Below are 13,956 nucleotides of genomic sequence, written 5' to 3' on the forward strand. Positions count from 1 at the left end.
CTGCCATTTAGTATTTCACCATTACAATTTGAATGTAAAAGAGTTTGATTCTTATTTTTAAAAAAGTAGCATCTGTTACAGTGAATTTATTGATTTATTTGAAGTTTTTATTAAAAAAACACTTTGTTCAAAGCCTGATGGATAATGAATGCAATTGCTGTGCATAGTCAAATGGGATAGACTGGATGCACCTTTTTGACTACTGACTACCATTTTTAGATAATAGTATGAAAATCACCACTTTTTGTCACTAGAAGAAATTGTAGCTATCAGAAGGATATCAGCTCCTAAATAATATCAAAGAACTCAGAGAAAATTGATTAGTGATGTTCTAGTGTTCTCTGAAGTTGCTGTAAGTAAATCAAAGAACACTACTTTTGAATGGTGCTTATTCATATTTTTATACACTTTATTTTCCTCTTTCTGCATGTTCTTCCCAATAATCCACACCTATGCAGGTCAGTAGAAAGAGCCAGAGACCTTGTTACATCCTTAATTAATTGCTGCATGATGTGGGAGGGCATCCCTACTATGACTGCCCAATTGTGAGGGGGGAGGGGGGGGGGGGGGGGGGGGCGTTGTACTACATTCCCTGTTGCCAGTTGATGCTGCTTGTGGTAGCAAGGTTTGGGTTTGGGAATTCTACTCTGAAAGTCAGGAATTGATTTGCAAAGCTCATGCCATCCCACAATTTGGTTTCTAATAAAAAAAATAGATATGCCCCCAATAAGTTTCAGATATGTTTACTAAAATGGTAAGTGAAACAGATTTTGCTGCCAGTGCTTTTTATAGGTATTGTTTCTAGGCTGTAGAGTCTCGAGTCTGCTCAGCAGTGAGTGGTTAATTTTTATGTGCCTTTCTTGACCGCATTATTAGTGAAAATACTGCTGTGTTCATCTGTGTGTGCTCGGTAATGAAGACATGAGCTTCAGCTTTAAAATGCCAAAATGAAAGGTGTTTTACGAGTATTTTATCATGCACTGTTCCATTCTAAAATTTTGGGTTTCTTATTTTGTTCTCAATCATAAGAGTTGAGAAGAAAGAACGAGCCAGGTTAAAGACGGTGAAATTCAATTCAAAATCAAGAGATAAAGGGGTAAGTGGTGGAGATATTTTTATTCCATGTTGTGTTTCTCTGAATGTAAAAGTGCTTGCACACATTGAGGATCTGAAAGTCTATATTTGATTAAAATTGCCTAATTTATTTGAAGATTTTTTTAAAATAGTCTCAGAAACATTGAGTTGTTTCTCTGTGTATCTTGTATAATAACTTGCACTTCTGAACTGAGAAAACAAGCTAGGGGGATTGCCCAATAAAGTATTATTCCATTAAATTTGACCGTGAATTTACGGATGTAATTTCTTTGAACTAGTTTCCACAGAGTGCAATTAGTCTGTGGTTTGAAGGGTGAGCATCGTGGTGCAATTTTCTGTTTTAAAGGTGCTACATAAATGTAAGATATTGAGTTCCAGCAAAAATCTAAGCATATTCCATATAATTCTGCAGCACTTTTCACTGAACATTATTGTGCTTTGTGGCTGAGTTCTCTCATGGATGGGGCAGTTAAGAACCTATGTATCTGCAAAGGTGTAGTGTTAGTGTTCTATTAGAATAGATAACTGGGTACAGCAATCCAATTGAACATTAATGAATAACGGCTGAATTGCTGACCACCTCACCACTTGCAGTTACAAAGCACTACCTCTGCAGGCAACTTGTTTTATTATCATTTTCAACAAATTGCAGATAAGGGTGAAACATGTTTACGTTTTTTTGAGAAACTCCATAGCAGTGCCACATCGAACTAAAGGTAAAGTACAAGGTTATAAGCAGATTTCAAAATTAGATCTCTATATCCCCTGTTAAATTTTAAACATTTAATTTTTTTTAAACCTGGCCCAAGGTTCTTCGGGCCAACATAAGTTGTGTGTGTTTTTTAATAAAGAAGCATTCCCGTCAGATCCTCCACTGCAATCTCTCTGATCGCATTTCCACTGTCATTATTGCAGTCAGGTTGGAGTAGGGAAGGAAAGAGAGCGAGGGTCAGCCAAGCAAATAACTTCTAAATAATTGCTATTTAATGCCACTCCTCGGTCCTCCTCTAACCTGAGAGATTGGAATTTTAATTGGGCGAAGTTTGCTCTGAACAAGTTTTGTAATTATGATTAACCCTAGAAACTCCACCCAAGATGACAACAGCTTTGTTGATCCAGCGTTCATCCCTGCCACTGCTCCCTCTAAATATCATCTCGCACCTTTAGCAGTCAGAACTAGGAAAGAAAAAGGATCCCTGGAATCCTGCAACTATATGGTCAATCCTGTCTCCAAGGACAATGCAAACATGGACTGGGTCTTCAACCATCCTATTATTACTTCCTTCCCTATCCATGGTGACATCTTGACAACACATTCTGTTCTCCTATAGTGGATTATACATTCGATCACTGATTGTTTATTTTTTATTTCATTTCAGCTGTCCAAATGTGGGTGCCCTCTTTTTTTTCCCAAACAAAAATACATAGAGCAAGCAAGACAACTCCAGAATAAAGACACAACCTTAATTCCTTAACATGTTGCAAACTTCCAAAAAGAGAGAGACTTGCAATTATGTAGCATCTTTCACATCCTCCAGATGTCCCAAAGTGCTTTACAGCAATGGAGTAAGTGTATTCTCTGATGTAATGCAATGCGGCAGCTAACTTTCCCACAGCAAGATCCCACAAACAGCAATGTGATAAACGACAGATACATTTTGGTAGGTCTAACATCGAGGGGAAATATACCGTAAATGGCAAAACTCTTGGGAATATAGAAAGTCAGAAAGATCTGGGCGTGCATGTCCACAGATCTTTGAAGGTGGCAGCACAAGTGGACAAGGTAGTCAAGAAAGCATACGGAATGCTTGCCTTCATTGGAGGGGCATCGAGTATAAAAACTGGCAAGTCATGCTACAGTTGTATAGAACTTTGTTAAGGCCGCACTTGGAATATTGCGCACAATTCTGGTCGCCACATTACCAGAAGGATGTGGGGGCTTTGGAGAGGGTGCAGAGGAGGTTTACCAGGACCTGGCCTGGTCTGGAGGGTATTAGCTATGTGGAGAGGCTGAATAGGCTCGGATTGTTTTCATTAGGAAGATGGAGGTTGAGGGGTTACCTGATAAGAGGTCTACAAGATTGAGGGGCATGGATAGAGTGGATGAGCAGGCATAGGTTTAAGGTCTGTGGGGCAAAGTTTGGAGAAGATGTGCGAGGCAGAGGGTGGTGAGGGCCTGGAACGGTTGCCAGGGGAGGTTGTGGAAGCAGATGCATTAACGGCGTTCAAAAGGCATCTTGACAAACACATGGATAGGATGGGTATAGAGGGATACGGCACAAAAAAGTGCTGAGGTTTTGGCACAGGTTGGCATCATGACCGGTACAGGCTTGGAGGGCCGAAGGGCCTGTTCCTGTGCTGTATTGTTCTTTGTCTGTTTGCACTGTTGGTTGAGGAATAAAATATTGGCCAGGGATAACACCCCTGCTCCTTTTTGAAATATTTCCATGGGATATTTTATGTCCGCCTGAGAGGGTGGATGGCGACTTGGCTTAAGATCTCATCCAAAAGCCAACACCTCTGACAGTGCAGCAACCCCTGATTACTGCACTGGGGTGTCAGCCTAGATTGTTGTGCTCAGGTTCTGGAGTGCAACTCAAGACAAGCTACCAAGTTCAATGTTTCGTGATTCACTTTCTTAAAGTTCCGTGACCAGTGAATTGGAAAAATAATTTTTTAAGGATGGACTGCTCTTCTAATGTGTGTCAGCAATGATGTCGTGTTCATGTACAATATGTTTGTTTAGAGTCAGGCATTAATGAATAGTGACTGTGTATTTATCTTGGATTCTGGACACAAGTGTCTCTTCAGTGGCATGGGGAATTCTGAGATCAAAACTAATTCCAGTGTCCTGGAACCAAGATATAAACACATCTTTAAATGTTAATTATTATCATTAGATTATGGGTATTGCATTTCTGTAAGCATTTTTGGGTAACTGGTGGCTCTTGCTCTCAATTAGTGCATTTGGAGAAAATACAATCACCTTAAATAATGCACATTTATGATCTCATATTCTGCACAATTTTGTAGGAACAGTTTTCTGTGTAAAAGTTTAGAATACTTCTCGGGTAAGTTCTAACAATTTTTTAAAAAAAAATTTAGAGTACCCAATCAATTTTTTCCAATTAAGGGGGAATTTTTTTTTAGCAAGGCCAACCCACCTAGCCTGCACATCTTTTGGGTTGTGGGGGCAAACCCACGCAAACACGGGGAGAATGTTCAATCTCCACACGGACAGTGACCCAGAGCCGGGATCGAACCTGGAACCTTGGCGCCGTGAGGCAACAGGGCTAACCCACTGTGACACCGTGCTGCCCACGTTCTAACAATTGAACTTTCGCATTTGTATATGTTTTTCGTTCCTGAAGAGTTCTAACTTGCATTCCTCCAGCTGCGTATGTGATCTCACATGGTGGTTGGGCCAGGCCTGGGGCAGGAGTTTGGTATGGGGAGGTTGGTGGGGGGGGGGGCTGGGAGGGAGGCCAAGCCAGGTCTGGGGCGGGAATAGGTTGGGGCCTGCTGTGGAGGGTTGGGCCTTTGTGGGGATGGGGGTGAGGTTCAGGCCTAGTAGTGACAGGAAAGTGAGGAGAAGTGTCCCCTGGGGTTTTATGAGGGTGGGGGTTGGAGTCCTCTTTTGGAGGGAGGGGGTTGAATGTGAGCCAAGTGTCGTGTGGGTTACATCAATAGTTACCCAAAACGTAGAAGTGATTTTAATTCTTCTAACATTTTCTGGGGAGCTATGATGTTACCCAGTCAGGGACTGTCTGACCTTTATGATTTAAAACACATTTCTGGATTATTCCTAGTGCAGGGCAATTGCCCTGGGGAAGTTTGCACTTCCAGGCAATTGCTGTGTAAACCTTACCTGTGAACTTCCCGGGGCAGTCCCCCAGCACATATTTGGGGTACCCCCAATACAACAATCTGGAGCTTGGAAATTACTGCCCTTTAAGTTCCTTTGAAGCTGATTAAGTGCTATTGTTGGGGAAGGATTACATTGCTGAACAGAAATCTTTTACTTACCCATAATCTAAAAATTACAAAGTCAATGCTTTTAAATGATACTTTTTGATATATAAATATTGGAATGTCAGATGTTTTTATCGGTGTCTCTGCAGAAATCTGAACTGCTGTACTTCAAAAACATTTAGCCAAGGAGTGACCAAAAGACTTTAACAGCATGCTGCACTGTTCTTCCAATTGCTGTAGATTTTAGAAAATGCTTTATGGTGGTAATTCCTGCTAAACTGAAAAGCAACTTTGTAGATCTGTGTGCATATGTGGTTGAAACAGTTGTGTACTAACGTGCGCAAAAAAAATGCATGTATTACATAGCAAAAGGAATGAGGAAAAAAAACTACGCTTGCCATTGATGAAGATCTGCATCCCATAGGGCTGTATCATTTACCCACATTCAAACACTGGCATGGCTTCACTGATGCCAGGCTCTAGCACGTTACGCATGCTCTCTTTCTTGGAAAAAAAAACTTCTTCAGCTCAAAATCCAATTTCGCTCTCGGTTTGGGTCTCATCTTTAGTCAGACACCTGATGCTAGTTTTATATTTAAGTTGATGGCCATGATTTTTCCATCGCTGTTTAGATTGGAACAATTTGGAGACTAGTTTCAGCATTCTGCTGTTGTTAGAGGTAAAATGGATGAATTTAAAATTGATTACCAAGTATCCAAATGGAGACTGCTTTAGTATTGATTCACGCATTTGATGTTTTCCAAATCTTAAATTGAGGGGAAATGACTTGTGTTTCAAGCAATGCAGGCAGAATACAACATTGAACAATCAATGTCACAACTACTGGTTCCTACCTGCTTCTTAAGTTTTGTCACATAAATATTTGTGCTATATATATCAATAAAACATATTCTCTATATAAAGCCCTTGTATAAATCTTCAATAATTTCTTGCCCTCTATTTAAGATAATCTGTACAGATAGCGGTCTCATTCAATAAGTTTCCAATGCTCTCCGTTTCCCTTACACACACTCTTGTGTATTCTCACACACTTACTGTCTTCTTTTGTCTGTCCCTCTCTCCCTCTTCCACTTAGTTGGCTCTTTTGCAACGCTGTCAAGTTTCTTTCCTTCTCTTTTGTCTTGCAATGTTTTAAAGCATGACGAACAAAATTTTTGAATTTGATTTGATTTTAATCATCTTTGTGTGAATTGCTTGTTATCCACTGATATCTGTTTTCTAATATGAAATTACTAATCTAGTTTTAGATTCACCTGAAATCCTTGAGAAATTGGATTTTTATTATTTTGGTGCACAAGCTCTCAATCTACTACATTGGCTATAAATTAAATTAATGAACTTTCTGCTAAAAGTCAACAACTTTAAGTTTAAAGTTTGTTCATAGCCAAGAATTTAATTTGTACGACAGCATACAGGCAGCCGCATATCTCGTCCTGTCTCCTCATTTCAGTCTTGAAAATTAAGCTTGGTTCACGTCAATCCAGCTGAGTTTGTCATGTTTCAAGAATATTGTTTCCTTATCTCTTGCAAAAAATATTTTTTTTAAATCCCTACTTTTGCCAACTTTAAAAAAAAAAATCCATCTTGACCATTCTCTTCTATTTTATTTTGATTATCTCCGATGCAGAACTTGACCAATCTCACTCTTTTGGAAGTGACTCTATAGCCAGCGCATTTCTATCTAGCCTTATAAAGATTTGAATGGCATCACAGCTATAATCTGCATTATTTTTACATATATTTTACAAAATGTCCTGGGGGTTTCTCTAGATTGCTTTTTTATATAGATTTCCTTTGCAATCTGAAGGATATTTGTTTTTGGAGCAGAATACATATTGTGCATCATTTTCTTGGCAAAGTTAGCATTAAAAAAAAATTATATTTAAAATTTGCAAGGATGGTGCCCAAGCCAGCTTTCCTGCATTTCTAGGGTCGGGCGTTAATCGCGTGGACATTAGACACCCCTTTTTTTGCCACTCCTTCTCTTCCTCAGCAGTCATTCAATGACAAGCGTAAAAAGAACATCTTTTCCCGAAAATTTCCCTTCTACAAGAACAAGGAACAGAGTGAGCAGGAAACCAGTGATCTTGAACGTAAGTAACTACAAACAGATACACCTGCAGAGAAGGTCAATCTCCAAGTAGGGACCTTTACTGTGTTACCATGGCAACATGCTTTTGCGGAATACAACTGGTCCCCTCTTCCTTTATAAAAAAAATTGGTGTGTCTGTTCCAAGTCACTACTTGTGCCATTCCAACTTTTAATATATCTATATACTGAGACTGTGTGGTTAAATCCTGGGCTGAGAAACACCCAAACCAGTTACGTTCACTCAAAACTGTCTTGTCATGGTAGTAGCCTTGTTATGTGCCACTGACGGTTTTTTTTCTGTGACTGTTTTTTTTTCTTATTGCTTGCTGTCTGGGGACTACTCTACAGGAGATCCCCGGGTTAGGTGACGACGTTATGGGAGCAAAAGGCCTGAGTAAGTCCCGGAAAATCCTCTCCATTCACATTTGCCTCCATCTGTTTTCTAAGCTAATTTTTGTTGCTTTCTCTAATGGTTCGTAGGTTTCTGCTGGCATGGGGGAGGTTCATGGTTATTGGTTTTCCATCTTTATTTTTACTTTTTTAATCATTACCATGCAAAGACAGGTTGTAAAATCTCTGGCAATGTTTCCTATGTAAACGTTTTAGATCAATTTTATAAATTTGTTAACCGGGAGGACCTAAATGTGGCCCCTCTGTTTAAAAAAAAAAAAAAAATGTTTTTTAAACATTAGATGGAAGCTGAAGTTTCTTCTAAGTGTTTGTAGCTGGGTCATTTCTCTCGCATCCATTTATAAGTAAACATGCCAGCTTGTGTTCTGAACTGAAAATATCAGTTCAGTATTTAACTAGAACTGGAAGATCAGACATTAAATGTTAACATAGGAAATACTTGGAGACCATTGCAAATTATTCCTTTTTTACATAATGACATCAGTGCAATCACTATACTGTGAACTGGAGGAAAAACAATACTAAATATGTTTCGGGTTTAGTTTTCTTAAACTAGTAAACCTCACTGGGGTCAGACTTTATTTTCTTTGAGCCAAAACAGTTATGTGCCAGGAATTGTATTTTGCTCTCGTGAAAGAGAATGAACACGGACATTCAAAGGTCTAGAAATTGAAACCTATTTGCTCTTCAGCTCTACAGTTAACTACATTAGGTGGTTCTCTTGTTAAGTGCAAAATATGTCGCCCCTCCCCCATTGTTCCATGTTTCCGAGATGAGCAGACTACTATCAGGGTTGTTGTTGACTAGTTGAAGGGGGTTTGATGGAGACTGATTTCTTCCTGCCCCCCAAAAAATCATCCAGCCCAGCTCTGCACCTTCGTGCAGGGTGAGATCAAAATCTCAGCCAGTGGACTCACTCTGTGTCCTTCCTCTCTACAGGGCTATTTCTGTGCCAGTGCCGCCCTGGTTATCTTCTACTTTATTGATCAGTTTCTTGAGATTGATTAATAAAAAAATACAGTGGTTAATTTGGTTAGAAATGGAAACCGATCTGTAAAGATAATAAAGGAGAGCGAAAAGAAACCAAATTTAAATAGTCAAAAGTTCTATCCATGGGTATCCTTGTATTTCCCTTATCTGTGAGCTTCGATAGCATTATATTTGCAAAAAATGACTTATTAATGAAAGATGGCTTCAAGATTTCTTATGTTTCATTAAGAGCAAGCAATGTCAGGTTTTTACTATGTGGGTTCATGTTTTTATTCAAGTTCAATATGTTCCTCCATGTATGTTTTGTTATACTTATTCACTGATTTTCAGATTATAAATAAGAGTATTCGGTTTTTGCTTACATGATTGAATAGCGTTAGTCTTTTGCACCTCTTTTGCATTTCTCTCTGACTGGGGCTCTTAGTCTGGCTAACATCTTTCACTTTGTTTGAGGTAAGGCTGTGAAGAATTGCATACTTTTGCATTGCATGTTTATTTTTATTTTTTAAGAGTCTTGGGCATTTTTTTCTTAAAACATTTATTCTGCAAGCATACTTAAATCATTTTGGTTTTGTGCTAAACCTTTGTGGAGTGGTGGTTGGGTAGAAGAATATTGCCACAGATGACGGGCCAAAAAGCATTTTGTTATTTTTGATAGGATTGAATGCTGGCATTTTGCCTTTCTCAATCAAACAAATGGACACTTCAGAGCAAGTGTTTATGCTAGAAATAGCACTTCTGCACCCCATGTAAAAGCTTTATCAGTCATAACAGCCAAATCTATATAATATCCATTGTGAGCTCTGTACCTCCTGTTTCCTGTAAGTATTGTCCCAAGTGTGCCAATCTCAATATCCATTGCCCCAAAATGGACTTTTATATATATTTTTTATTCCATCCATAAAGTTACAAAGCCAATGCGCAGAGTGGCTGGGGCAATCCCTTAATCCATCTCATTACTTGCTCCAAAAAACAGTTCAAATTCAAATTGAAGCCAATTCATGATCTCCACAAGAGAGACATGCAAGATCCAAGCTGACAAGAAAAGGCATTGTCCCTGATCTTGGGCTTGATCTGACGTTTGATCTTAGCCAAAAGGCCAAGAAACAGTGACTTTAATATATTTTATTTGGCGTCACAATTCTTTAAAGAAAACCTCTTGAAATACATACAACAAAGACTGCCTTTTTATGTTGAATCAATGGATAAATACACCACCTTGTGCATTACTAAGCTCTATAGATTAGGAGGGTCTTTTGGTTACTGTCAGCTCGCGAGATGGTTTGCGATAATTGGCCTCCATGTCTGGTCTAGGAATGGGGAAAATGTCTACCTGCAGGTTCTTGCTATCTAATGGCCCTTGCTGGAAAGTGCCCAAATATGGATGTCAGTGGAGGACAAAATGCTGTTTGGTTATAAAGCCCCTGTCCTGTTGATATAGCTGGTTTAATTTGTAAATGAAGAGTCGTCACAAAGACAGAATATTGGAGTCAAAATACTGGCACTGTGACAAGGCTGGTGCCTTATGGAGAGAAAAAAAGGCAAATTATTGGGGAAAATTATACTAATGTTAAAAATGTTCCTCCTTTCACTAAGGTTCAAATTTGTTTGTCTAAAAATCATTTTGCATTTTTCAACATTCCTTTTGTTTCTGAACTTAATTGCATTTACTAAATGAAAAATAGTAACAACAGAATGAAACCTTTCAACCTGTTCTCATTTTGTTCAGAAACGTTCCTTTTGCTGCTAGTTGGAACTCTGGTGATACATGGTCTGCTGTATAGCCTAATCATTCTACAGTCATAACTTGATGAAGCCTTAAAATGTGTAATAAATAATAATTGAAGTATTAAAACATCCAAATCAATGTTTAAGCAGTTATCCTGGCCCAATCCTGCTGAATTGGCTCAAACTCACCTTAATTTAATTTCATCTCTGGTTATTGTAAAATTTCCTATTGAAATTTATACAGAGCACTTATTAATCAGATGTGATTTATCACAAAATATTACATTAAGCACTTGGCACCAATAAACCTATAATGTTGAAAGAGGAAACTGTTTTAAGCGAGAGCTTTAGAGCTTTAAAACAAAATGGATGTTTTGTGAAGCACTCCAAGGATACATTTATCCTTTACAAAAAATGTAGAGAGATTGTAGAATGTTTCGTTCTCAGTGACGCAGTGGTTAGCACTGCTGCCTCAAGGCTTCGAGGACCCGGGTTCGATCCCGGCCATGGATCACTGTCAATGTGGAGTTTGCACATTCTCCCCGTGTCTGCGTGGATCTCACCCCTACAACCGAAAAGATGTGCAGAGTAGGTGGATTGGCCAAGCTAAATTGCCCCTTAATTGAAAAAAAATGAATGTTTCGCTCCCAAGTATTGGAGATAGCTGATATAAATACTTCCCAGAATATCTGAGATTTGCAAATACGTGAAGTATTTCTTTAAAATGAACAATCTTCTAAATTATGAAAGAAAAGTTAAAATGGGAATAAATCAGTTTACAGTACAACCACTTTACCTGCTGACCAATCATTAAGGTTTGTATTACTCCTGTGTGACTTGAGAAATTTCAGTCTATTTATTCTTGGTTATAAATGTAGCTGGCAAATGTGGAGTACAAACAGAAGATTTCAGTATATTATACACCGTAGGGAGAGATGACAAATGTGTTTTCTAGCTAGTCCTAGCTAGTTCCAAAATCTCAGACCCAGCATTATTTTTTAAACTAATGGTATTAACAAACATTTATACTGTGTCTTTAGCATAATGAACTCAAGGTGCTTCACAGGGGCAATATAAAACAAAGTATAACACCAAGCCTCATATGGAGATATTAGTTCAGTCGGTCTATTTACAACGTAAAACTTAAATCATTATTTGTGCTGCTTAAACAAATGTCCCGCCTCTTCCCTCCTACAAAGGATGTATTTAGTCAATAGCTGCAGGATGAAGAAGTAAAATACTATTAGCAAGCTGAGTGAAAAGTGAATAGTTCTTCCTATTGTATGGTTGGATTAGCTGAACTAATATCTCCAATTGTCAAGGCCTTAATTGACTATGTCTCCTATTCGCTCAATCCTAAGTATAAAGACCAACAGTAAACTAGTTAATCTGTTGTCAAGTCATAGGAACCCTGCAAAATAAATTATAGCATCCTCAATAAGTTAGAAACCCTCAGATAAATGGGCGAAAATGTTGTTGGAGGGGTTGCACAGTGGTTAGCATTACTGTCTCACGGCATCAAGGACCCGGGTTCGATCCCGGCCCCGGGTCACTGTACATGTGGAGCTTGCACATTCTTCTCATGCCTGTGTGCGTCTCACCCCCACAACCCAAAAAGATGTGCAGGGCAGGCAGTGAAGTGGCCATGCTAAATTGCTGCTTAATTGCGGGTAGGTGAAATCTATATAAGAATCTGAAATGCTGAAGTATAGTATTGAGTTATTGCCATTATTTAAATGCAGATATGCAAATGAGTATTTGCATTTTAAAGGATTTATTGTGGGGAATGTTTTGCGATAATAATTGATGGCGAGTGCTGTTTCTCACCAGATAAGCAGACCATTTGGTCATGCTGTTCTTTTATGGCCACTGGGTAGTTTAAGAATAAAAATGGGATTATGCGTCATGTGGCCATACTGAGCTCTGTGCTGGATTGAGTGGCACTGTTACATTGAGCAGTCAGGTGGTATTTGGTAAGGCTATGTCAACAGCTTATGGCGGGGCCAGTATTGCTGAATGCATGGCATTGTATATTTATGTGGTAGTACTGCTATGTTCATTTTAAGTTATGGGGCTTGGATGCTGGTTGTGGTTATCAGTCTACTACTGGGTGGTTTAAAGGTTTTCCCTTAAATGTACTGTGTGTGGGGAACACTTTAGAACTGAGGGGTCAAGTTTTCTAGTTCACAGTAGTCACACCATCCAAACGATTGTTATGCATTTCATCAGTTCCATGATTTGCTTTGCTTGTTTTTGAAATGCATATTTTTATCAACCAGTGTTTGTATCAATGTTGCATTTGATTATGTTGCTTATATTTTTTTATTATGATTTCAGAGCATGTAACCTCTAATGCCAGTGATAGTGAAAGTAGTTACCGTAAGTTTGTTTCTTGTTCACTGTTTGCTGTTTGAGTTCAGCCTAGACTCCCATGTTAACCTTGCTGAATGTTAGGTGCTGCTGTCCACTGATTCATTGGTACTCTCCAAACAAAGATTGGAAGCTATTCCTATATGGCTGTTTTATATTACCATGCAGTTGTTGACTTGCTGACTAAACATATATTGGGCCCATCTCATGCACGTTCACGCTGGCACAATATTTACACTGAAATTCAAACTCTGTTTATACTTGGAAATTTCAGATGGGTTTATTTAAGAGCAAAGTAACTAAATTCCCTGTGTCTTCTGAAGCTGTTTTGTACTTCTTAGGTATCCCCATGATCTGCCCCATCTCCTATTTGAGTGGACTGATTACATGTTCCCAGATACCTCTCAATGTCTTAATGTTTGCCAGACAGAACATGTGCAAGTCTTGTGTGGATTGGCCTGTACTCTAGTTTTTAAACCCTCTTGTCTTATATCTATTGCAGCAGGCTGAAACCCTCTCGAACTCTGTGATTTCACCCCATTCTATAACTTGAGGGTCTTTGGTTATTTACAAGTTATGGTGACAATCTGGTTAAGAACACAATGTTTTCGGAAAAAGTGTAAAGAGCTGAATCTTGAGAGAGCGAGAAGCACAAATGTTGAGTTTGGGAAATCTTGAGGTTGGCAAGTCTGTCATTAAATAGCTTGTGGGAAAATTTAGAAAATTTATAAACTTATCTATCCAAATCGGTTCATAAGTTTCTCAGTTTACAGCAATCACAAATTAATGTTGTCTGGGTAAACATTTTGTCAACATTTTCTGTTCTAAATTCCTATATCCATATTTACAATACCATGTATCTTTACAGCACTGTACATACTCTCCTGCCAGTGCAGGTGCTGTGATGCTACTACTGGCAGATGGGCAACTACAGCTTGATAAATTAAATAGGAAGTTTTATTTTAAATGTAGGTTTATGAAATTCTAATGTGGGAAATTAAGAATAAAGACAGATTGTATGGCTTTAAACTGTGGCTAAATTATGTCTGCATGCCCTGGTCCAATTATCATCTTGTCACACCTTGCTTAATCTGAAGATTAGGTTGGCCTAATCTTTCTGCGTACAGTGCCACGGGAGACTGATGTGATGCATGAGAGCCCTGCTCGCTCGGAGATAAGTTCTGTCATTGTTCCATGAGGAAAGGTTCTCATTCACTGATCGATAACAGACCAATTTCAATTTGTGAAGCTTCCCTTTTCGTGCCTTGGCCAAGGAG

General features: G+C 38.8%; 1 protein-coding gene across 26 annotated transcripts in view; it reads left to right on the forward strand.

The window, feature by feature from the left end:
* The window catches only part of LOC140389677 (disks large homolog 1), a 486,438-nt gene that overhangs the window by 443,228 nt on the left and 29,254 nt on the right, over nucleotides 1-13,956 (forward strand). For 14 of the 26 annotated variants that reach the window (XM_072474027.1, XM_072474029.1, XM_072474035.1 and 11 more), the window contains 3 exons: nucleotides 1,030-1,096; nucleotides 7,082-7,181; nucleotides 12,647-12,688. In XM_072474027.1, coding sequence (XP_072330128.1) covers nucleotides 1,030-1,096; nucleotides 7,082-7,181; nucleotides 12,647-12,688 — 209 coding nt within the window. Of the gene's footprint in view, nucleotides 1-1,029; nucleotides 1,097-7,081; nucleotides 7,182-7,528; nucleotides 7,575-12,646; nucleotides 12,689-13,956 lie in introns of all 26 variants that reach the window. The other 12 variants (XM_072474030.1, XM_072474040.1, XM_072474036.1 and 9 more) reach the window with 3 other exon arrangements.

Source organism: Scyliorhinus torazame, chromosome 14 (genome assembly GCF_047496885.1).
Source record: "Scyliorhinus torazame isolate Kashiwa2021f chromosome 14, sScyTor2.1, whole genome shotgun sequence".
Lineage (NCBI taxonomy): Eukaryota > Metazoa > Chordata > Chondrichthyes > Carcharhiniformes > Scyliorhinidae > Scyliorhinus > Scyliorhinus torazame.